We start from the raw sequence: 25,928 nt of genomic DNA, 5'->3' as shown, positions 1-25,928 counted from the left end.
CAAGCTTAATTTCTGTGTACAAGGCTTCTATGCCTCCGATGCTTTGTTCTAGAAGGAGATCGTCATAGTGAGCTTATTTCCGTCATAGTAGCAATCCTCTAATTACCAACCAAGATAATTCACCCACCCTCTTGTCGGCCGCAAGGACCTCCAATTGGTATAAGAGCAAGGTTGCCTCAGAAGGGCTAACCGCCAATTGAAGCAAAGACGATGGCTGGAACAAGCATCCACCCACAAAAGTTCGAGGGAGACTTCGCCCACTAAAAGAAGAAAATGGAGGTATATTTTAAAACTGATTTTGATATATTTTTAATTTTGAAGAATGATTTTGCAGTACCTACCGATAGCAATGGTGAGTTAAAGAAAGAAGAAAGCTGGACAAAGAAAGAACAAGCCGAGTTCGTGGCTAATGGAAAAACAGAATTCCATCTATTAAGCATGCTACCACCTCAAGAGGTAAACAGAATTGGAGTCTACAAATCTACAAAAGATCTCTGGAAAAAATTCCTGGAGCTCCACGAAAGATCCTTCAAAGCCAAGCTTGCAAGAAGAGATTTACTTTAGAACCAACTGACGAATCTATGACTAGAGGAAGGTGAAACAATTCTTCAACTGCACACCATACTAAATGAGCTAGTTACCAAACACATGAATCTCAAAGAAAAGGTAACCAATCGAGATTCGCTAAGATATGCACTTAAAGCTTTTCCTAGAACACATGGTAAACTCTAGCAGATGCATATTACATCTCTAGAGACTTAAAGGTAAGTAATTTAGAAAAATTATTTTCTACTTTTGAAATTCATGAGTCTAGATGTGCATATCTAAAGAAGGAGTCGAAATAGAACATTGCCTTAAAGGTAAAAATAAACAATTCAAATTTCAAAACATCTCTCGACAATGATGAAACCACGTTTATGGTAAGAAAGTTAAAAAAAAAATTTAGAACTAATAAATTCAATCAAGTGTAGGCTAAAAGAAAAAAAAGTGAGATGCTATCATTGCGATGAAGAAGAGTATGTCAAAGATAACTGTCCAAAATTGAATAATAAGGAGAAGGACAAAAAGTCGACCCATACAAAGCACATAAACCTAAAGGTGATGTGGGACGAAATATCGTCAGAGTCAGAGATTGAAGCTCACACTGAACTTGCGTTGATGGCAAGTCACCAAGAAGAAGATAAAGTAAGTTCATCCGAAATGAGCATCGAAATCATCGATGAAGGGGGAGCAAAATTAGAGGAAAGCATCACTACAGGGGGAGCTTCAGATAACGAAATCGACAAGGTAAGTCAGGTACGGTCTCTATCCCCTAATCAGTTATATAAATTTATTAAAATATTATCTAAAAAATTATGTCAACTATAAAATGATAATAAAAGACTATTAAAAGAAAGCAAAGAACTAAAATGAACTTTAGCAAAATCTTGTCGACTAGAGAATTTCGACAGAATAAAAATAGAAAATGAAAAAATAAAATAACAAAATAAAAAATTTGAAGAATTCTACATGTTTGAATATTACAATTATAAATTTTAAAAATTATCAAAGACTAAATTAATATTTTAGATATCATAAGGGTCAAATTATAAAATTATTATGAAAAAATATTTTTAGGAAGTTTTTGATTAATTCGGTAGGAAGGAATGAGTTTCAAAATCATACTTAGATTAAATTTTTATACATATCTTAAGTTTAATTTGATTTAATATTTTTTTACTTAGAATTGTCTAAATAAATTATTTATTATAATTTTTATTTGAAATTAATTTTATCTTAAATTTTCCGAGGAAGAGAATTTCATTACTTTTTTTTTTGTAGGAATTAAATTTTTTTGACTGTTCAAATTATTTTTCATAAATTTTTTAACAAAAAATATATTTATTATTTTAAAAATATTTTGCAAAGTTATTTTTATAAACTTTATTTTTTTGTGAAAATTTATTATATTCTCTACCCAAGAAAATATTTTTGAATTTTTTTGACCATTTTTAATTTTTTTTATAAAATACTAATTTTTATTATTAAAAATTCTCAAACATTCAATTTTAAAAAAATAATACTTGCTATATTACATTCTCAGAAAATTTTTCAAGATTTTTCGAGCTTACAAACTATTTTTAAATATTTTTTTAAGAAAAAAATTTATTACTGCTTAAATTAATTTCACTTTTTCTAAAAATTTTATTACTACTTTGGATATATCTATTTAACTATTATAAAAAATTTTAGAATTTTTCAACATTTAAAAATAATTTTAAAATTATTTTTTTCCAAACTGCCTTATAAGTCGCAAAATTTAAAATTTTTTATATTTAATCTTCATTATTTTTTCTGAATATTTATTTTCCCTTAAAGAGTACTTCTGATTTATATCAATGATATTTTCCAGAATTTTTTCTATTTTTTATGTGATTAAAGGGGAAGAATTAGAGATTCTAGAGAGAGGGTACATTTTGATTTTATATTATATTTTTTTATTAATTGCAAATTATGTACTTGTTATTTTATTATTAATTATTTTTGATTTACTCTAACTTAACTTGTATTGCTCACATTAAAAAGGGAGAGATTGTAAGTACATCGTGATAATTTTATATGTTCAACCAAGTTAAGTTAGGTCATATTGTGTTTTGATCCTTGTGTCTAAGTGTATAGGAACTTAGGAGCACAAGAAGTCGAGCGAGAGACGCAGCTAGCGAGAAGGATGACACGGGAAGGAGTCGATGAGCTCGGTACATCCGAGGGACGAGGTGCTGCGGAAGAGTATGCTGGTGGACAAGAAGGATGCGACAACATTTTAGAGGGACGAGAAGCTGGAGATTACTCGAGAAAGCCAGAATATGGGTTTGGGTGAGCCCAATTTCGGATGGACGAAATCACCCAAGCGAGCGGAGTAAGAGCGGAAGCCCGGACAAAAAGTCAACTTGAAGTTGACTCATGTCCGGGCGCCCAGACCACTTTGGTCCAACCGGGGCTCCTCGACTCCTCGGCGCTGTGGATCAACATCAACAATGGTCTGGAAGCCCGGAGTGGGTCCGGACGCTCGGAGTCGGTCCTGGTGCCCGGAGTGGGATAAAATTTTATCTTACGTCCGTTGCGTAGTCGTTTGCGAAAAGATGAGATTTGCCAAGCTAGAGGCGCCCAGACTGTGTCATGTCAACAAATAGTTAGTTTCGACCAGTGAGCTATAAAAAGAGCTCTGGTCTTCTCCTTTTCGAACAACACGCTCTGTACTTCGAATATCTTTCTATTTTTCTCTTCCAAACTTAATTTTCGTGTACGAAGCTTCTCCACCTCCAATGCTTTGTTCGAGAAGGAGATCGTTATAGTGAGTTTATTTGCCTTGGAGTAGCAATCTTTGATTGCCAACCAAGACAATTCACTTCCCTCTTGTCGGCCGCAAGAGACCTACAGAGGTCCCTGGCCTAGGCACTTGGACGCTCAAGTCAGTATGGTAGCCGAGCGAAAAGTGGAGAAGATGAACAGTAGATGCGTACAGCATGTAAAATATATTGCCTTGTCTACCTGACCAACGGAGAGGGACCCCTTTTATACCACCTCTCATAACCTCTAAATAATGAGGTGGCAGAGAATGCTTGGTGTCAAAAGTTGTCGAGTAATAATCATTCTTTGAGGAATCTTTCGTTACTCATATCTGAACCAACATTTATAACTTACACTATTAATGAGACGGTTAAGAGAATATGTTGTCATAATGTGTAGGCTGATGGAAGATGTATAGTCACCTTCGAATAAGGTTCTATTGAATACACATGTTGTAACAGAAGAATATTTTCTAATAAATAACTGTTACTCTTTGATGGTTGTTGTGATTCTATGATATAGTTGTCTCCTGGAGGAAATCCGACTGACCTTATATCTGGCCAGTTATATGTAACAGGAGATTTATATCCTTGAAGAACGAGGAGCGAGGTCCTATAAATCTGACTGGCCATAAGGGCAATCAACTATATACCCTACGCTCTAGTGCTGAGGATTTGATGTTAAAGCAATGGGGAGCTAAGTTTCATTGCTCTGATTGATTCTATGACCAACCGGTCATATGTAGGGAGACTAGTTCTCGAAGAGCAAGGAGCTTGGCTTTGTAAGTTCGATTGACTGTGGGGCTTGTCGGCTTTATACTAAAGGTAGTATCGTAAGACTGAGTTTGTACACCGAGAGTAATATTGCAGAAGTGGGGAGCTAGACCCTGCATGCTCAACCTGTGCATTAAGACCGAATGAGTTTATTCTGATTGGGGTTGTAACCGACTAGCTTGTGTAGGAGATAGGGACGCTGAGCCCTGTAAACTCGACCGACTTCATGAACAACTGGTCGTACGAAGGAAGACTGACATATGAGGAGTGAACTGAGAACCATGGGGTCGATAGGTTATTGGGTCGACTAGAGAGAATATGCTATATAGTAGTGGGGAGTTGTATCTCATATGCTCGACCAACTCAGGGGCTGCCCTACCATATATTGAGAGACTTAGCGAATACTAAGCTTATATGAGCTTGGTCAGCCTATGAGCTGACCGGCCATATAACAGAGTTATGTAGTACGAGTCATAATTTCGACTAACCTTTGTGTTGGCCGATTGTTTACAAATGGAGCACTAGATCCTTCAAGTTTGACCAATTTTGGGGTTGACTGTCCTTATATCGTAAGCCTTAGCACTGAGTGAGGAGCTAAGCCCTGATGAGGATGTTATTCTGGTTGTTATCTCATTTTGACTTTAACCGTTATCTCACCTTAATTTTGAGTGCCACATCACCTCTGGGTCCACTCATAACATCCGTATCAACGTACATATCATCTCATCATCTGTCCATCTTCATCGATCGTAAATCGAAACAATCAACAAATAGTTACTAAATTATTGTCAAGAATTTACTAATTCATGATATAAAAGTTATAAAATTATTGAATAACTATCAACCACTAATTTAAGTAATTAAAATGCCTATGATTATTAAAATAGCCTTGATATGACTTTGATAATAAAACTAGTGATAACATTTTTAAAATAAGTATTATTTTTAAAGTATTAATAATTAGTATCTTATATTAAAATGTCTGATCAACTAAACCTGACAAATTCAGGCTCGTGACGGAGTTGGACGCCGACTGCGGTCCTAGTAGGGATGACAATGGATCGGATTCGAGTCGGATTCTATATCCTCCGTACTCATAACCATCGGGTATAGGATATCCAATGGGTATACCCATACCCATTAAAGGACCGAATATATTCTATACGTGTAATTTTTCATCTTTCTATCGAGCTATTATCATTCAACAAAAATATATTAAAATTAACATCCTATTAAAATATATATATGTAATTAAAAAAATAGATTAAACATCTATATAGGCCTACTAATATCAACAAAAAAATAATAAGTTGATTTTAGAAAAAGAAATTTTTCTTTAATATATGTATATATATTATTTAATCGGGTATTCGGGTCGGGTATCGGGTATTGATAGTCCCTCCATACCCTCCTCCATTCGGGTCGGATGTCGGATTCTCCATCGGGTTCGGATGAAATTGCCATCCCTAGGTCCTAGCATGGATTGTGGGACCGGGCCTGGCCGGGCCCGATTGCAATTTCTACACCCATCACAACTCTGCGTCGAGCGCGTCTTGTTGCATCCTGTGATGCGGTGACGCGGGTTGAACATCGACGACCGTAGGAGATCTCGGGTATCGGCAAAATAGGAAGACGGTAAACCCTAATTCGTTTACTGGCCCTCGTCTTCTTCCTCCGTCCTTGAAAGGAGGCGCCGGCCATCAACGACTCAAATCGAGGCGGGGGACGTGGGCGGAGAGCGGGAGTTCAATATCGAACCACAGCGCCTGAGAGACTGAAATCATCTTCAGAATCTTTTAGAAGAGTCGAAGGACGAAGCTGCAAAGTAGCTAGAGGACAGTACAAAGGAAAGAAGAGGCGAAAATAAAAAAAAGGGTATTTGCCGATAAGGGCAGATGGTGAAGGTTCGGATGAACACGGCCGATGTGGCCGGCGAGGTGAAGTGCCTACGCAAGCTCATCGGAATGCGTTGCGCCAACGTCTACGATATCTCTCCTAAGGTAGCGGACATAACCCAATGTAATGTTTTTGCCAATATATCCACTACATTGTTTGCACGTATTGCGATTTGCTATCGATTCTGCACCTGTTCGTCTCTGGTACGATCTCTCTTCTTCCTTGATCTTTTAAAACTTGAATCTTTATACCGTTCAATTTGACGGTAAACCACATTCGGTTTTCAATAGTCTGCATCTATTGTTACTGAAAATTTAAGGAAAAAACGAATCTTCAACTTATGCTTTGTACTTCTCAAAATATTTCCCTTCGTAGTTACTATTGTCATGTTACTTGACTGTAACTGAATGATACATATTATCAGGTAGTCCGTCAAAAGAAAGTTCTGTTATAACTTTTTGTTGGTAATTGCTAGACATAAGTGTACCGTGAATGCTTGTATTAAGTTCAGATTTGGTTCTCTTTGTATGTGTTGTTTGGTTTGTTATTCTGTATTCAGTTGGCTTTCAGGCATGATTCTTGAAGTTCCAATACAATCAATACTATATCTATAGAGACGAGATGTATTGGTGGAGGAATTAAAGTCTGAAAAGAGTTTTGGAGCTCATTTCATTGCATCACCAAAAAATTACACAAAATTCCTTGAACTGTTGTAGGTTGTAACTTAAGCTCAACAGACTTGCAGACATGAACTGACAACTTGAAATTAAACATAGCATCTTTACTTTGTAATTGTGATCTCCAAGGACCGGAATTCTTATAAATCTCAAGTATTTCTCTACTTGAGATCTGCAGTAAAACTTGGCACAAAGGTTTCGCTATCTAGCATTCTTATCATGCATTTTGTTGCAGAACTGTCTGTTTGTTATATTGCTAAGGCTCTACTTTTCTTTTTTGGATGTACTTAAACTTTATTTTTCTGTTCTCTTTCTTCATGTAATGCAAATGAATCTTCATTTGTAGACTTATCTCTTCAAGATGATGAATAGCAGTGGAATAACTGAGTCAGGGGAGAGTGAAAAGGTTTTATTGTTGATGGAAAGTGGTGTAAGGCTGCATACTACTCAATATGTCCGGTGAGGCTATTTATTTTTCATTCTACAGTTGCTTGCTTAAGCAATGCAGTTTTCTCATCAACTTCTTTTGGCATTTATAGGGACAAAAATATAACTCCATCTGGGTTTACTCTAAAATTACGGAGACACATACGGACAAGAAGACTTGAAGATGTTCGACAACTTGGATATGATCGTGTAATTATTTGTTATAGTTCACTTTGACATATAAGCAATTATCTGTTTACCTTATTTTAACATATACCACCCTATCATAGGTCTTCTGTAAGGTGTTTAACATTAATTGATTGCTGGACGGAACTTTGACAACCCCATTATTGCTTTATTTGCAGATTGTTCTTTTTCAGTTTGGATTAGGAAATAATGCTCATTTTGTTATTCTGGAGCTGTATGCCCAAGGAAATATTCTTCTCACGGATTCAGAATTTACTGTATTGACACTTCTCCGTTCACACAGGTACTGCACTTCAAGAAATGCAATTTTGAAAAATTTTGCTAATGTTCAGCACATTTTTTTTTTTTAAATTTTATGTTAGTTTTGGTTTTCTTTGTAGTTACTTCCATCAAAATATTTAGATGATTGACTTTGCCAATTTTGTACTTTTATGCTAGTACTTGGTTTCTTTGTAGTCACATCCATCAAAATATTTAGATGATTGAATGTCTTAACCATATTCACTATTTACAATTCTACATCACCGCATAAGTGAATCATGATAAGTAATTTTTAATATCTGATTGGAGAAAAATAAATTTCATTTATTTCAAGGGAACATTCATGAGAATGTGAGACAATAGAAGAGGTCTTGTAATATGCCTTGAGGAATGAAACACATTCTACTACATTAGTATATGGTTGACATGGTAAATCTCAAGTGTATACATCAAATGTGTCACGACTAAGGTTTAAATCTAATGCAATGTCAATGTTTTTGATCTTCTATTGGGATGGTACAATTTTGATATGGTGTTATCCACCAAGCCTTTATCCCAATATGTGGGGTAAGTATATGAATCCTCCTATGCTATTGGGCTCAATTCCCCTACTATATCCTACTCTATATTTACTGATTTTTATCTTGGCTTATTATTGCTAAACAAGCCTTCTTTCGTCTCCTTCATCCTCTATTAATGTGATTATTTGTCATGGTCTCACATTGGACGCCTAAGTATGTATTCATACTATTTTAAATGCATTTTTCAGAGTTTTCCCTCAATAAGGGCAACCTTGACTTTTTCTCTAATGTTCTTGCATCCACCTTAACATTCTCATCTCCGCGACACTCATTTTTTGCTCGTGTCCTTACTTGATAGTCCAACATTCAACTCCATGTAATATAGAAGGTTTAACTCTAAAATTTTCCTTTAAGTTTTAGAGCTACCTATAACTAGCAATTGAAATGGCATTTTGTGCCGCCCGACACAGACAGTTTTTACCGTTCCGCCGGGGAAGCAAAACTGGCACATCACGCGCACGTGTCTCGAGCAGCAGGGATGTTTTGTCGAACGCTTTCGGTGCCGCCAGAGGCATCGTGGGGTGCCTAAAGCATCGCGGGCGCCGGAGGCATCGTGATGCGTCATTTTTGGAGGAGCAGAAAGCGTCGCCGGACGCTTCCGATGTTGTCGAACACCTCTAGGACCATCGGATGCGCCCACGGGGCGTCGGAGGTGACACGCGTGTGGGGCGTTGGCAGCATCAGGCATGGGGCGTGGGGGCGTTATTGTAAAAAAAAAAGGCAGCCCAGTGCACAAAGCTCCCGCTATGCGGGGCCCGAGGAAGGATATATTGTACGCAGCTTTACCGTACTTTTTGCAAGAGGCTGTTTCAGGATTCGAACCCGTGATCTTTTGGTTACAAAGCAACAACTTTACCGTTGCGTCAAGGCTCCCCTTCCGGGGGCGTTATTGTACAAAATTAATATTACAATTTAAATAAATCAAACAATTCCTACTTAAGTATGATATTTTAAAAAGGCTTTTATAAACCTTAATTAAATTATTATAATAGGATGTAAAAAATATATTTAAATTTTTTAAAAAATTAATAAATTTTATTAAATAATATTCTGAAATTGTTTTTAATGTTTTAAATTTTATTAAAATTTTTATTTTTTTTTTATAAAAATTATAATAAATCAAATTTATATTTTGATAATTTTAAAATTATTTTGTATTTTTTTTACTGTTTTAATGTTTAATTGATATTCTAATTTTTTTTACTATTTAAATATATATTATTTAAATTATTAATTAATTAAATTAATAAATAGTTAATTTATATAATTATTATATATAAAATAGTATTTTGTATTAATTTATATAATTATGATTATTTAATCTGGAAGGGGATCCTTGGCGCATTGGTAAAGTTGTTGCTTTGTGACCAAAAGGTCACGGGTTCGAATCCTGGAAACAACCTCTTGCAAAAAGCAGGGTAAGGTTGCGTACAATGGATCCTTCCCCGGGACCCTGCATGGCGGGAGCTTCGTGCACTGGGCTGCCCCTTTATGATTATTTAATCTGGATATATAAAGGTTACCTAAGCTAAATATTACAAGAATTAATGCTTCAATCTGATTCACGCCACTCCTTTTAGTATTAGTAAGGTAACATATTATAATGTATCAATTTTAATTTGAGTTATTGATAGATCAATTTTATTTAAAGAAAATTACATTTAATTATTTTTTCTAATAATATTAAGTTGTTTAATAATGGAGAACTTATATAAAATCAATATACAACTTATTTTTAAATTATACATAATAAATATATTTATCTAATAATTACTATATATAAATAAAAAAATATTGAAACCGTATTGGCAAGACACGATACGATACCAAAATCATGTCGTTTTGATTTAGGACCGAAATCTCGGCACGGGTCGAGATTTTAAACCTTGCCTATAACAGTTGATATCAACCATCTTGCTTGTATCCTATTTAAAACATCTTTATTAATTCCTCTATTCTTTTACAAAAATGATCTTGGATATTTAAAGCTCACTTGTCTAGCTTAACAATTGTCTTGCTACGTCTAATACTACTAAACTTAAATTTCATATTATACTCTACTAAATTTAAAACCTTTGACTTCCAGTGTTTCCCATCAAAGATACAAGCTTAACATTTACTCTTTCACGTGTCTCATCGACTAAAGCAATATTTGCAAATAAAATGCACCATGCTAACATGTCTTAGATGTGCCCATTGAGTTCATCTATTAAAAGGTATGGACTTAGAGCTCCTATCTTTATAGGAAATACTTCAGTTAATCCGTTTGGAGTCTTCACATTTGTAATTATATCCTCATTCATGTTCTTAATTATTTTAAATATGTTATGCTAACATCGGTCTTTTCTAGAATTCTTCATATAATTGGCCTTAGGATTGTCATAAATTTTTATTTTTTTATAGGCTAATGAATACCATGGGTAAGTGTTGCTTCTTTTTCCAATATTTTTCATCGGTTGTGTGAGAAAATGTATAACTTATATCGTTGAACTTTTAGACATGAATCCAAATTGATTACCGATCACCTTGGTTTCCTTGATCTCTTTCATATCACTCTTTTCAAAGTTGACTTATTAGTTTAAATGTGAAGACATGAATCCAAATTGATTACCGATCACCTGGCAGAACTAATTTATATTTCTTTTGAAGTGCCGTGTGACAGTATTTGAATTACAAAAGAACTGGTTAATATATACTTTATTTCAAAATGCTAATTATGTCATATTGCAGAGATGATGATAAGGGGTTGGCAATAATGTCACGCCATCGCTACCCAATCGAAGCTTGTCGTGTATTTGAAAGAACTAATCTAATGAAATTGAAATCTGCACTTGCTTGTTCTGATCCGGCCAATGAAAGCAATTCCTCTGAGGCTATTGAGGTCGTACATGACAGATCTGAAGATGGTGGTGATGGTAAAAGCATGACCATACCTCCCTCAGCTCAGGAAACCAATAGGAAAAAACAGCCAAACAAAACTACATTAAAGTCCATCCTTGGTGAGGCACTGAGCTATGGGCCTGCACTATCTGAGCATATAATATTGGATGCTGGTCTTCTTCCTAATGTGAAAGTTGGGGAAAATACCAATGTCAAAATTAGTGATGAAAATTTTGAGATTTTGGCTCAAGCTGTCACAAGGTTTGAGGACTGGCTTGAGGATGTTATATCTGGTCCTACCATTCCAGAGGGATACATTTTGATGCAGAATAAAGGTACTGGGAAGAAGGAGCATGTAGTTACATCAGAACTTAAAGTGGACAAGGTAAAACAAGATTGCATAGGGAAAACATATGCTTTTCTTGATTGCAAAGATGTGCATCAATAGGTGTACTCGTTAAGCTTTATGATCTTTTGTTCAATTATCTAATCCATGATTAAGATAATCAGTTTATGTATTGACTAGTGGCCTATTGATACATTTGTTTGTTTCTGCACTAATTTTGTTTTTCTTTGAAGCTGAATGTATTTGTTTTTTGTGTGTACAGATCTATGATGAATTTTGTCCTCTTTTATTGAACCAATTTAAATCAAGGGAATGCATAAAGTTTGATGCATTTGATTATGCCCTAGATGAGTTCTACAGTAAAATTGAAAGTCAACGCTCTGAACAACAGCGGAAAGCAAAAGAAGAATCAGCTATGCAAAAGCTTGATAAGATTCGCTTGGATCAGGTTCTAAATATGTAAATTCTTTAAGAATGAATTTGCATTTCTGAAAGTTGCGTCATTGCATTCTTGTATGGTTATCAATATAACACTTTCAAGAGAACTTAATCAACTTATGACAGAAACATGCACAGATCTGATGGAGCAATGTTTTCCAGCACCCATAGAAAATCATACACAAAAGGATAGGATTAGTCATGCTTGTTGAGGAAAACTATGCACCTTTTGTATTATAATTTGTTGCCAGATTGTATTTGCACATTCCCAAAAGTCTTGGCTGCTTCTGCTAATAGGAGAGTGAGTTTAAATTTAGAATCAGAAGTCACTCATTGCTTTTTTTTATTTTCTACTGCCTTTTATTCTCGTTAGTACTTGCAACGTCTGTACTTATTAAGATAGTGCATAGTAGTTGTGATGCAGTGACTTCACATATTATGATTCTGTCCTAGTTTTTAATCTGGTCAAGTTGCCACTCTGTACATATCATCGATTATTCTATTTTTTTCTTGCAAATATCTGCAAAACATTATTAAAAACCATACATTTTTTTGGTAGTTACTTTTTCAGTTTGTTATTTAAATGCAGGAAAACCGTGTTCATGCTCTAAAGAAGGAAGTTGATTACTCAATCAGAATGGCTGAATTGATCGAGTATAACTTGGAAGATGTGGATGCAGCCATATTGGCTGTTCGTGTTGCACTTGCAAATGGGATGAGCTGGGAGGACCTTGCTCGTATGGTGAAAGAAGAGAGAAAATCAGGAAATCCTGTAGCTGGTTTAATTGACAAGCTTTATCTTGATAGAAATTGTATTACTTTGCTATTAAGTAACAACCTCGATGAAATGGATGATGATGAGAAAACTGCCCCGGTTGAGAAGGTATTAGTGGAAGAACAAGATCAATGCACTTTTTGCATATGGAAAATTCCTACTATAACTTCAAAATATCATCCTGTTCTCCTGGTTGTGTGGCATTACTGATTTTCTATGCTTACCAGTATGATTGCTTGCTAAATATTTTAGCTTTTGAACAATTAGCATGGCTATATATCTTCTATGTTTAATCTTGAAGGTTTGTATGCATTTAATTATTTTGATATTTTGGTGATGCATCTATATGCATGTGCAGTGTCTTTAGTCAAGGAAGAAATAACTGTTAAGCAACTAACACACGTGTCCTGGTGGCTGGCAGTTTGAAGTAAACTTTGATGGAACAAGAATCAAGCATATAGCATCATAATAAAACATCAAAGACATTGTTTGCATAAATCTCATTCCTGTTTTTGGTTTGGTGGCTGTCTGGACTGAAAATATTTTCACAGATTGAGGTGGTGTCAGTCTGAGTATCTTATACTTGTGTAAAGTATGTATTCATTTAATTTCTTTTTCTGATCATAATATTCATTGTAGTTAGTTTGAGTTACAAAAGATTTGATGGGCTCTGAGAATGCAAGACATATAGATCACTTGTTTTTAGCCTTATAGGTGGCTACGTAGTAGCTTGTTTTCCATGCTCAGGCCATAGCATCGTAGTTGATTCAGTCCAATACCAACCAAACACTAGATTAGGGTTATGTGTGTTTCCCTTGAGTGGTTGGTTATTTCAAACAATACCAAATATGAGTAATGAGATAAAGTTGACTTTGGACCATTTTCACTAATATGTTATGGATATGTTCTTCCCAATATTTGGCTAATTGGGAAATACTTGTAAATATATTATAGAAAATACTTTGTAGATGTATTTTATTTGATCATGATTATTGGACAATATTTGATTTTCAGAATTGGTACATCAGATGAGTGTCTTCTGATGATTTTTCCAATAAAGCATCCATGAAAAGGAAATTTGAGAAAAAATATGTATGGAAATATGATTTTAGCAATTGAAAGGAGAAAATAACTTCAGATGTGGATTTGTGAGAGCTAAAGTTTAACACACAATGAAGACTGGAACTTCTTTACCATGAAATATATTAGTAATCACGTATATGCTTTCTTGTATGCTTTCATGCAATATTTCTTTTGGTCTTTTGCTTAGGCTCTTTGTGGCCAGAGATATCTAGGACAAGCATTGTAAAAATTTTGTTGATGGCATTTTTTCCAGGTTGAGGTTGATTTGGCTCTTTCTGCACATGCCAATGCTCGTCGCTGGTATGAATTGAAGAAACGACAGGAAAATAAGCAGGACAAAACTGTTAAAGCACACGAGAAGGCTTTCAAAGCTGCTGAGAAGAAAACTAAACTTCAACTTGCTCAGGTATATATATTCTATGCCCTATAGCTGATCTGTGTATACATGCCTACATGGGATGAACTTTCACAGATTCATGTCAGAGCTTTTGTTCTTTTCTATATGTTTTAATGTTTTGTTTTAATTGGTTCACATATCTAATCTTACAGTTGTGATACCTCAAATAAATTTAGGGGTTAACTTGTGATAGAAATTGGAATTTACATGCTTAGGATGCTTACAAATTGATCAGCATGACTTATCTGTGAGACTGTGAATTGTAGCTGTCTCTTGCTAATTTCTTGTTTATGAAACTTTTAGCAAGAAAATTCTACAGCTATTATTTATATTGAGCAACTTGCTGGACAGCACAACAATCTCATTTGGCATTTAGTGAATTATCAATATCTAGGAAACTGATTGGTCGTATGCTTTCTTTGGGATATCTCTATTATCCATAGGAATAATTGTATACAAGGGTTTAAATGATGATTTCAGTCAGGTCACTGCATAGCACCTAAGCAGTTGGCATTGAAATGATATTAAATAAAAAATATTAATCCAATAAAGTGTATGAATTAATCAAAGCAAGATTAACAATTACAAATTAAGAAGTAGATAATTGAAAATAAACACATAACAACATTATATAAAACTTCATTTTTCACATTGCAATGAAGCAAATATATAGCCCAATAAATATGTACGAATATGCCATGTAATGACACATTTCAAGAAAGGCATATAACAATATAACATAGCAGTCGACTTTATAATTAGTCTCAAGATACAATATCAAAATGTTGATAATATTATTATGTTATAATCAAATAACTTCATTATATAAAAATTCTCAGTAAATTCCTTTTAGCACTCTCTTTGTTTTCTTATAATCAAGTGTGGTTGGTATATTGTGTAATTAGGGTTTATTATTTTATTTGAGCTATTTACTGAAAATAAACCATTTTTGTGTAATGAACCTTCTGAGATCGCTTAGGCAATTTGCCTAGACCACCTAAGAGGCCCAGGTGGCTCTCTGGGTTCACTTTTTAAGATAACCGCATAATGGAGACCATTTAATTGCTAGGTATCCTAGTTAGTCGCCTAGTCAGTTGCCTAGTTCATAATATAAGGATTTTTTTTTTTTTATTAATTTCTCTCCCTTTATTGCTCTCTATTCCTATCTCCTATCTTTCTTTTTATTCCTTTATGGGCGTGTTGAAGGGGAGTCTTGACGCAATGGTAAAGTTACTGCTTTGTGACCAAAAGGTCACGGGTTCGAATCCTGGAAATAGCCTCTTGCAAAAAGCAGGGTAAAGCTGCGTACAATGGATCCTTCCTCGGGACCCCGTATGGCGGGAGCTTCGTGCATCGGGCTGCCCTTTATGGGTGTGTGATCATATAATGTGATCAATTCTTGTACTTGAAGACTAAGATTATAAATACGGGACAAGGTAAATAAGCTATTACTGAATATCTCAATTCTACAAAGAGATTATGGATGGATATGGATCAATATAGGAATCCAAAAAAGAAAGATACTCAAACACTTGTGGAAGGAGTTCGTGTGTGATTTTCTTGCAGGACATAACTCAATCTTCGATCAAGTTTGTTTTTCAAATCTTTTAAAAAGAAGAGGTGCCTTCTCTTAATGAGGTGTTCCCCATTGTTCGAGCTGAAGAAAGTTGAAGGGCATATCTACAATTAAGTTTGCAGAGACATTACAAGCAATCTGAGATGACTGATATTCATTCATAAATTTAATGCGGAGTGTTGGAAATGTTGGAAGGGCATATCTACAATTAAGTTTGCAGAGACATTACAAGCAATCTGAAATGACTGATATTCATTCATCAATTTAATGCGGACTGTTGGGAATGCTAGAATATTTCCAGCTTATCCAACACTGTAGCATGCACTACTATATCTCTTGAATATTCTTTGGAATATCTCTATCAAGAATAGAATTCTTGCATATAGGATATCTTTATTACTTCTCTCACTATTGTTCTCTATTTATTTTTTCTTGTATCATATGCTTAGGTACTCATTTCCTTAGTTTGTGGGCATGTGTCCATATAATGTGGATCTACCCTTTTAATGAAGAATTAAAAAGAAGACAGACTTCTTCCACGCTCCTATGCCCCTTTTAGTATTACATTATGATTTTCTCTTCACAATGACACGACACTTTGTTGTTTGTAAAATTGCTTTCTATAATTTCAGACTTTTTTGTGAATAAATACTAACACAAGCCTTGAAAATTATAAAATATCTGGGTTATCCTTAATTGCCAAAGTTTGATTGAGACAATCCTTGCTAATGTCTTATTACATGTAAGTTCAAAATTACTTTCTTGTGGTGGGCTGCAATTTTGATTTCTTCTTTTAAGTGGGCCTCTGTAATTTAATTGGTTACTCTTGTTTGTGTATTTGCAGGAGAAGACTGTTGCAGCAATCTCTCACATGCGCAAAGTTCATTGGTTTGAGAAATTTAACTGGTTTATTAGCAGTGAAAATTATTTGGTGATAAGTGGTCGTGATGCACAACAAAATGAGATGATAGTCAAACGATATATGTCTAAGGGAGACCTGTAAGTAAAGTTGTTCCGTACTTCTACTAGCTTGTAGTCAACATTGATAAAAGAGTTTTAAGTTATATTTGGTTATGCATCCATCAGGCAATTCTTTTATTAAGATTTTGGCTCTTACTGGAATATCTTTTCTTGTTCCTGTGCTATAAATATTCAAGATGGAATACAGAAGAAGTGAATGTAAAGCCATGCTATGTTGAATAATCCTTTTTTGTTATTTTAAAAGAAAATCACAAGTATCTTAAATAGTCTTGCATTTTGTATCCCTTGCTATTGTGCCATTTTTCTTTCCCCTCTTTATGGGAAACATCCAAAACAAGAAACTTTCTAGATGGAAAAATCAGACTAATCAACATTAGAGTTTTACTATACATTTCAAGAATTAGGGAATGCCCTTGTGCAACATTTGGTAGAAGGTATGCTATGTGCTTCTCTGCCACATTATCAACAAATAATAGTTTATCTTAATTATATTGTGTATGCTATCGTAATTGAAACTAGTTTTAATATTGATTTGGCCCATCATGAACCAAAGCATTAGAATATATTTATTTTCTGATTGGTTTATTTTTATTTAGATTGATTGAAATAAAGTGTTTTGTACACTAAGTTTATAAGAGTTGAACTAAGTTAAAAGAGTTGGCTATGCATATAATCCATCAAGCAAGTATTAATCTCAAAATGTTAACTGCCATTGATTGTTAATCTCTTCTCTCTAAGAATACTACCTGTGCTTACTCATGGTTTGAATTCTGTATGCATCTAATAAGGTGTCAGATTCTGGATAGTGTTTTATCTCATTAATTTTCCATGCCTTTTTGTGATTTGTTAATTAAATCATCCAGACTACAGCATCTAAAACCTAAAAGGTGAAATTTGAGTATAGATATTCTGAAAGTTACATCTGTTTGCATTTAATTTATGTTCTCAATCTCTTGCATCTTTCCAGAAATTTTTTATTTATTTTTCTGGGGCAATTCTTAACGTGATCACAATATAGGTATGTGCATGCTGATTTGCATGGAGCTTCTAGTACTGTAATCAAGAATCACAAACCAGACAATCCAATACCACCTCTGACATTAAATCAAGCAGGATGTTTTACTGTGAGTTGAGGCTTACCTTTTTATGCCCAAAGACCAGTAATCCCCTTTTTGCCCTTTCTTGTGATTAGGTTCTTAGTAGTTAGTTCAACATTTTTTGTTGTAATGTTGGAGATATGATGCTTTAGGAGCTTTCCTTCTACAAAGGTTCTAAGACATATTCCTCACAGGTTTGCCATAGCCAAGCATGGGACTCAAAAATTGTCACAAGTGCCTGGTGGGTTTATCCACATCAAGTAAGTAAGACGGCTCCCTCTGGAGAGTATCTCACCGTAGGTAGTTTTATGATTCGTGGTAGGAAAAATTTCCTTCCGCCTCACCCTCTTGTTATGGGTTTTGGCATTATGTTTCGTTTGGATGAGAGCTCCTTGGCACCGCATTTGAATGAGAGGAGAGTCAGAGGAGAGGAGGAGGGTCTTCTTGAGATGGAGGTGGAATCACACAAGGAGCAGGATAATTCTGACTCTGATGAGCAGGATATTGATGTAGAAGATACAAGTAAGGAAACAGAAAATCACTTCAATCCAATTAGGCATCAGCCTAATGGGGATACAGATACCATCACTGGATTTGATTCTTCCATTGTTACTTTAACCACTGAGGCTACATCTTCAAATCCACCTGAGGTTTTTTCTCAAGATGAAATTGGAGAAGGAAACTTCCATGCCGGAAGGCCATCAGATATAGATGACAGAATTGACACTTCTGGTTCTTCACAACTTGACCTTCTTATCGACAAGGCACTTGGCCTCAAGCCCGCTAAGCTTTCAAGTAATAACGCTGTATCTGATACACATGGATCAATGATAGTTGAGTCTCAGACAAATGAAATTAAAACGAGTATAGGCAGGGAGAAGCCTTACATATCTAAGGCAGAAAGAAGAAAATTCAAGAAAGGCCAGAAGAACACTTCTGATGCAGCAAAGGGCTCTGATGAAAATGAGAATGATACAAGTCCTGCCAATTCACAACTAGATGACAATCAGAAGGTGAGGCCAGTTAATCCAAAGATTACTCGTGGGCAGAAGGGGAAACTTAAGAAGATCAAGGAGAAATATGCAGAACAGGATGAAGAAGAAAGGAGAATCCGCATGGCTTTGCTTGCAGTAAGTTAAATGTACATTTTCTTAGTTTTAGAGATCCTTTTCACATTTTTCAGTACTTTTTGTTTATCATACCTGTAATCTTGAATTCTTGATGGTTCAGTCTTCTGGAAAAGCACCGCAAAAGGAAAAGGAGCCAGAAAAACTTGTTACTTTTACTGGCAAATTGAATAAATCTTTGACTGGTAATCTACATTTTTTTATCAATGAAATTTATAATGATATGCAACTTTCCATGTTTTAACTACAGCAAGTTTTTTTTTTTGGTAATTCACTTTTGTTGCACTTATATGTGGTTGGCAATTTTCCATTCATTTATGCCTGCTGGTTAATTCTTGTTTAATATATTATAACAATATATTGTTGTCTGTGAGCCAAAATTATATTTGTTTTTACCAAGGGAATTAGTTCCATTGCTTCACTATTTATGATAGGAGCCAATGTATTATCCTTGCATAGTACTTATCAAGATTGATAAGGTGTTATTTATAGGATAAAAGTTGTTAGGTTATAATGGAAAGGGAGTTCAAGAGTTTTTGTATACACTTTGTGTTCACTTAGTCTAAAAGGAAAACTTAGTATGTTTCTAAATCAAGCACATTCTATGCTTAGTGTTGACTAGCCGAGAAAGAATACATTAAAAAATTAGTGTAGGAAAGGTGACAGGAATTTAGGTCAGATGGGAATATGGGTAGACCAAAGAAAACCTCAGTTATGTGTAATTTGTGAAATTTCAATAGATAATGCAAACTAAAGAAAAAAAGCTAAGACTAAATTTGTGGGCATATTGGTGTAATCCAACAGTTGTAAACAAGATAAAGTAGGTTAAAATGCATAAACATGTTCAATGGTGGTTGAGTTGATAAAGATTAATATTGTAAGGAATGGTAAATAAAATTTGGCATGGTAAAATTAAAAGATGATCTTTGTTTTATTTAAGATATTGTAGGGGTAGCGATTTAGTTTAATGGATCATAAACACGTCATATTTCATTGACCTACGATCCATGTATTTCTAACACAATGTTGATCCATTTAATAAACAAGTTAATTTATATCCCAAACACAACCTGTTTGATAAATATGTTCATCTGACCTAATCCTTTTGATCGAATTTATATTAATTATGATATAATAAAGTACAAATGAATTGATATAAATTTATATTATTTTAAAAGAACAACATCTTTGAGTTTTAACTTACAAATTATGTAAATTAACAAATGGATCATGGGTCAACTTATAAAATCTGAACCTGACCGCTCATGTACTGTGATCATATCTGTATTGACCCATTATGAATCGATCTGTTGAATTTAAATTGAAATCTGTAAATTTGTGAGTTGGATTTTGTCATGTGAAACACAGCTCAATTGTGGGAAAATATTCATGTCTCTGGTCACAAATAATTGTAATTATTGTTTGTTATGTGTTGTTGTATCGACTTTGTGTTTCGTTGTCACTTTAGTTCCAATGCAACTTTGAATTCTAGATAACAATAAGACTAAGCTTGTTATTCTTCATTGTTTTTGATATGCAATCCATTTTCACCGAGTACTATTATTTGCTTTTGCTTGTGGTATATCATTTTGTCAAAAACTATTTTTATTGTTCAACAGAAAATTCCTGTTGATTGTATGGACATTTGACATAAGGTCTGGTTTAGATTTGAAAACTTGCTTGACATAATCAGTTGATGTGAGTAGTAATTGAAATATTGACTGTTGACTGTGGTTCGTATAGTGTGGTGCCATAACATGCACTCATTCATTTCTTTCTCCTTAAAAAATTTTGAAATATAAGTTTTCCTCTTTTTTTTCCTCCCCTCTAGGAAATGGTCCGATGAAAACTATTTTCAATCCTTTTCCCAGTAGTTTTTTTACCCTTTGCTTTCGCCTATCTATTTTCTTTGCAGGAAACGTGCCTAAATGAGCTGTGCAAATCAATATGCATTTATTTTTAAGTTTCAACCTTCTGTATGACTGAACATTTAACAGTTGCAAGGCATGCTAGAGTATATAATATCCTTGTCTATTTTAAGGTACTTGACTAACTTTTGACCAACCTTTGTTGCTATACAGATGAGAACAACTCATCCAAAATATGCTTCAAATGCAAGAAGGCCGGTCATCTTTCCAAGGACTGTCAGGAACATAATGTTGAACCTAAGAAGACAAATGGCAATGTCTCTGGAGACTCTGTAAATGTACCAAATAAAGGCAATGGTGAGATCGACATAGCTGCAACTGAGGATGATGACATCCCTGAGATAGGTGAAGAAGAGAGAGAGAAATTGAATGACTTAGATTATTTTACGGGCAATCCACTTCCGAGTGATATTTTGCTTTATGCTGTACCTGTCTGTGGACCTTACAATGCCCTGCAAACATACAAATATCGGGTCAAGATAACCCCAGGAACTGCTAAAAAAGGCAAAGGTACTTGGGATTTCAAATGCATCTGTTGATAGCAATTTTTTTTAGTAATTCATGCACAGGCAGTATCTAATTATACTTTTATCTTCTCAATACATTGTGCATTGCAAATTTCCATATTATATATCTATGTGCAATTCACAGCAGGTTCTGATACCTGTATCATCTCTTTGTTCAACTTTATATAAGAACAAGCAGCTTCTATTTTATATACACACATGCACATCAACAATGTAAGATCGTTCGATTTCTGCTAGAAGATGCACATACCTATTTTTGTTCCCATAAGACAGTCACATAAAGAAAGTATGTCTATTGAGTTGGGACATTGCAGGAACAAAAAGCCAATATGGTGGATCTTTGTCTCAATGTTTACTGATTTGTGTTCCACATTTAGGACATTGAAACTTGAGAATAGAAAAAAGCCCTCTAAGGTTAAGGATACATAAATATTATTACTTGACTCTCGAGAAGAATTCTTCACATATAATGACAGACTCTAAGAGCTGGAAACTTATTCAGTTCACTTTAGTAGCTATCCAATAGTATGACAAGTAGTTAGATGGTGAGCGTGAATGGATGGACAGTAAAATAATGTAGGTATGAGGGTGTCCAAATTGGATTACTCAAGTCAAAGGCAATTATGACGAGAAGCATCTAGTTGTAATTTGGGCTGGATAGCTGCAGATTTGTTTTGATCCCTCCACATACCTTCCCGTCTTCTGTTGAAAGATTTTTTTTATTAGATTTGCGTAATTATCAATTTTTGTAATTTTCCATAGCAACTATCTATTAGTTCATGTGTTTTTACTTTGTGATATGTGTTCTATCCGGTGATAAGGTAATATGGCACTTCAACCTTTTACCCTCTAGATATGGACAAATTCCTATTAGTAGCTGGTGGCTTTGTTCATTTCCTTTGTAGGCTATGCTCTTATGGTGAACTGTTTATATTTCAACATTTTTTTTTTCGGCAGTCTTTGCTTCTTCTCATTGAAGAACCTTGTTCGTAACATTATTTCAAATGATTTTTTTTTTCAGCTGCCAAAACTGCAATGAATTTGTTTAGTCATATGCCAGAGGTGACAAGCCGGGAGAAGGAACTCATGAAAGCATGTACAGATCCAGAATTGTTCGCGGCAATCATAAGCAATGTGAAGATTACAGCACCAGGTTTGACTCAGCTAAAGCAGAGACAGAAGAAGGGTAAAAGATCTGGCAAGGATAATTAGCAATTAGCAGAGTTGGAAATTTTTCCTGTGAAAATGCTTGTTAGGTGCAGCCTTCTCTCATCCTTTTCTATTTCCTCTTCTGCTAAGGCAACAAACAAAACCTAAAATGTGTAGATTCTGGTAGATATGGAATTCCTCAGGTGTCTCCTCGCAGGTAAATTGGAAATCCTGTTTCCCTTTTGGAAATTAAAGAGAGCAAAATAACTCAGAACCAAAAGAAGGAAGATATGAAAACAATGAAGAGTTCTCAGCAAGGATAGTTTTGTGACTTGTCATTACCGACGTCGTCAAATATTGTTCGGTGTATAATTCTAATTTAAGGGATTTTTCTTTTTGAAAATAAATAAATTAAAATGTGTTCGACATTTTTCTTTCAGTTATAGCTTTCCAGTTTGAAGGTAAATGTCGTACCTTGATTTCAAATTCAGCTCGTTGATCAATTTATTTAAAGATGCTTGATTCTAACATCAATATGACTGGAGCCAAAGTTGACTCGGACATGAATGTTAAGGTGAAAATGAACTCTAGTAAAAGATTTCAAATAAATTTTCTCATCAAAAGTTGTTTCTAAAATTAGCCTGAAATTAATTTCGAAGTCAGTGTCAAACATTTTTGGCATGATTTCAGAATTGGAAGGCAGGTGCTTGTGGGGCGACTAAATCCCTGACAAATCCAACAGTGGAGAACCTTATAATTAATTATATAAAGTAAAACATTAATTATTGCTTTTTTTTTTAATATAAATGCATTATTTTTATAAGTTTTTAAATATCTTTTTTGTTTATTCTTTTCACGGGCTGTTAAGGGCTGAGGATGTTCTGGGAAAACGAAACAACGACAATATTAGAGCAATAATTAAGTTTAAAAATCTTAAGACATTTCATAAGATTAAATACAAACGTAAAGTATAAATGGATGAAGGGTGCATCAGCTGGACGCAATCCAATAAGATCGAGTTTTAATTTTATTGAATTAATAAATAAATTTTTTAATAGACAGTTAATTTAAGAAAGTTGGACTGGTGAATTGTTATAAGCATTTTCTATTTATTCCGATGAAAAATTTCTATAAGATTAGTTGTGATAGTTTGAATACATGCCAACTAAAAATAATAATAATAAAAACAATCTATATAAAAGGGGCCAAAGACATGCGTCAATTTTCACTAAATTTTCTTTGGCTCCTCCCAGCATTGAATGACATAATGACGATGAGGGCAAGAGATATTGCTTAAACAAAATTTCTTCCTAAACAATCTGATTAAGTTGTTGGAATTATTTAATTAGAACTAATTAAAATGTTTCATATGATAAGAACTTTGGTCTTCTTGCATGCCAATGCCTTTAGCAAAGAAAATATGATGACAAATGACAATTAGAGAAAACTAAAGTATTGAAGGTGTCAAATTGTCAATTCAATTAACTCATTTATATAAGTATTAAATGAAGGATAGTAGATAATGAGGGGTGGATCTTTTAAATTTTTTCTTTTAAAATATAAATTAAAGTACAGCGAACATTAAAAAAATAAGAACAAGAACCTAAATTCCTTTTTTATTTGGTTCACAGTTCAAGATTGACTAAGTTTGAGTTAGTTAAAATTTGAGTCTGGATGTTTGAATTTTGATTTTTGATAATATATAGAGATTGTATGTATAATTATCTGTTTGGGGAGATTGGTCAAGGTTAACCAGTTTAATATGAAGAAGAGTCAAGTAGGTCAAGGTTGACTGGATACTTGACTAGGAAATCCTAACTAGAGGTTAGCAAAGGGCAAGTCCAATGAGAAGGTTGATAGAAGATGAAAATCCAAGTGAGTTAGTGTTGATCGGACACTTGGTGAGGAAAATACTGGTGAGTGAAGCCAGGTGAAAGACTTAGGGGGTGTTTGGTTGATGAGTTTGGGAATGAGGGAATGGAATGATAGTAAAAGATAGTGTTTGGATTGTGGGTTTGAGAATGACATTTTGAGAATGATTACTAGATTTATGAGAATCAACCAAACCCATATAATTTGATGGGTTTCATTTCCATTCCTATTCCCATTCTACCCTACTATTAAACCCATACCCATAATCATTCCCATCATTTAACCAAACGCCCCCTTAGTGAGTGAAGCTATGCAGAAGGAAAATCTTAGTGAGTGAAGTCAAGTGAAAAATCCTAGTGAGTGAAGCTAGGAAGAAGGAAAATCCTTGTGAGTGAAGCTAGGTGAAAAGTCCTAATGAGTGAAGCTAGGCAGAAGGGAAGTATTGATGAGTGAAGCCAGACATGTGGAAATCTAGATGAGTCAAGGTTGACGGGATACTTGGTGTTTGGAAGTCCAAGTGTGTTATGATGAACCAGACACTTGGCACGAGATGATAAATCCAAGTGGGTCAAGGTTGACCAGACACTTGACACGAGGAGAAAAGTCCAAGTGAGTCAAAGGATTGATTGGACACTTGGTGACGAAGTCCCAGCAAGTCAAGATTACTAGATGCTAGGCAATGAGAAGTTCCAACAAGTCACGATTAACCGGATGTTGGAAATAGGAACCCTAAGCTTGAGTGAATCTAGTTAGGGTTGGTCAATCGATCAAGTGATTGGTTGAACTAGAGCCCAATCGATCAATTGGGAAAGTCCCATGAGTAAGGGCAGTCCAATCGATCGGTCGATCGACATTTGTACGAGAGCACAGTGTGCTCCCCAATCGATCGGTCGATCGATTGGGGAGGTTTTCTCATGATAGATGCGAGGTAGCTGGAATCAATTCCGAGGAAATCTACGAGAGCATAGAGGCGCTCTGAATCGATCGGTCGATCAATCAAAGCCTCCCCAATCGATTGGTCAATTGATTGGGATATGACGGTTGAGCAGGTTGCGAGGTTTGGACGGCTGGGATCATGCGGATTTGATGTGGAAATTGATTGGGAGGATGCCTAATCGATTGGGAGCCCTAGAAGCGCAGATATAAAGGTGACGGTGAGGTTCAAACAATATAGTGCTAACACATGATTCTCTCCACTTTTTCATGTAAATACCCTGTGGTAGTTTTGATGTGATTAGCCAAGTTAAGTTAAGTGCTGTTGTGGTTTGATCTTTATGTCTAAGTGTGCAGGAACTTATGAGCATAGGAGGTCAAGCGAAAAACGTAGCTAACTAGGAGGACGACATGAGAGAGAGCCGACGGGTTCGGTGCGTCCGAGGGACGAGGTGTTGTGGAAGAGTACGTTAACGGATGAGAAGGAAACACACGGCGATTCTGATGGGCGAGAAGCTGGAGTAGAAGGTTGCTTGAGAAGGCCGAAAAATGGATTCGGGTAAGGCCTATTCTGGATGGCCGAAATCACCTAGGCGAGCGGAGCCAGAGCGGAAGACCAAACAAAAGTCAACATGGAGTTGACTTTGGTCCGGATGCTTGGAGCTATTCCA

At 35.0% G+C, this 25,928-nt stretch overlaps 1 protein-coding gene across 1 annotated transcript; it reads left to right on the top strand.

The window, feature by feature from the left end:
- Nucleotides 1-5,650: 5,650 nt before the first annotated feature.
- LOC121985998 (nuclear export mediator factor NEMF-like) lies at nt 5,651-22,918 on the top strand. Its single transcript, XM_042539750.1, has 14 exons — nt 5,651-6,100; nt 7,020-7,132; nt 7,213-7,309; nt 7,465-7,589; nt 10,879-11,413; nt 11,637-11,822; nt 12,402-12,695; nt 13,924-14,076; nt 16,488-16,642; nt 17,643-17,748; nt 17,916-18,851; nt 18,952-19,033; nt 20,930-21,286; nt 22,325-22,918. Exons 1-14 carry the CDS (start codon nt 5,996-5,998, stop codon nt 22,513-22,515), a joined length of 3,435 nt encoding a protein of 1,144 aa, XP_042395684.1. The 5' UTR covers nt 5,651-5,995; the 3' UTR covers nt 22,516-22,918.
- Nucleotides 22,919-25,928: the final 3,010 nt, after the last annotated feature.

Source organism: Zingiber officinale, chromosome 5B (genome assembly GCF_018446385.1).
Source record: "Zingiber officinale cultivar Zhangliang chromosome 5B, Zo_v1.1, whole genome shotgun sequence".
Lineage (NCBI taxonomy): Eukaryota > Viridiplantae > Streptophyta > Magnoliopsida > Zingiberales > Zingiberaceae > Zingiber > Zingiber officinale.
The sequence above is the reverse complement of the archived record's forward strand: the minus strand, read 5'-3'. Positions and strand labels throughout refer to the sequence as shown.

Excerpts from the sequence above, each read along its gene's own strand:
- LOC121985998 (XM_042539750.1), top strand. The coding sequence starts at position 5,996 with ATGGTGAAGGTTCGGATGAACACGGCCGATGTGGCCGGCGAGGTGAAG. Across the intron at positions 7,590-10,878 it reads ACACTTCTCCGTTCACACAG|AGATGATGATAAGGGGTTGG; the intron begins GTACTGCACTTC and ends GTCATATTGCAG. Across the intron at positions 11,823-12,401 it reads ATAAGATTCGCTTGGATCAG|GAAAACCGTGTTCATGCTCT; the intron begins GTTCTAAATATG and ends ATTTAAATGCAG.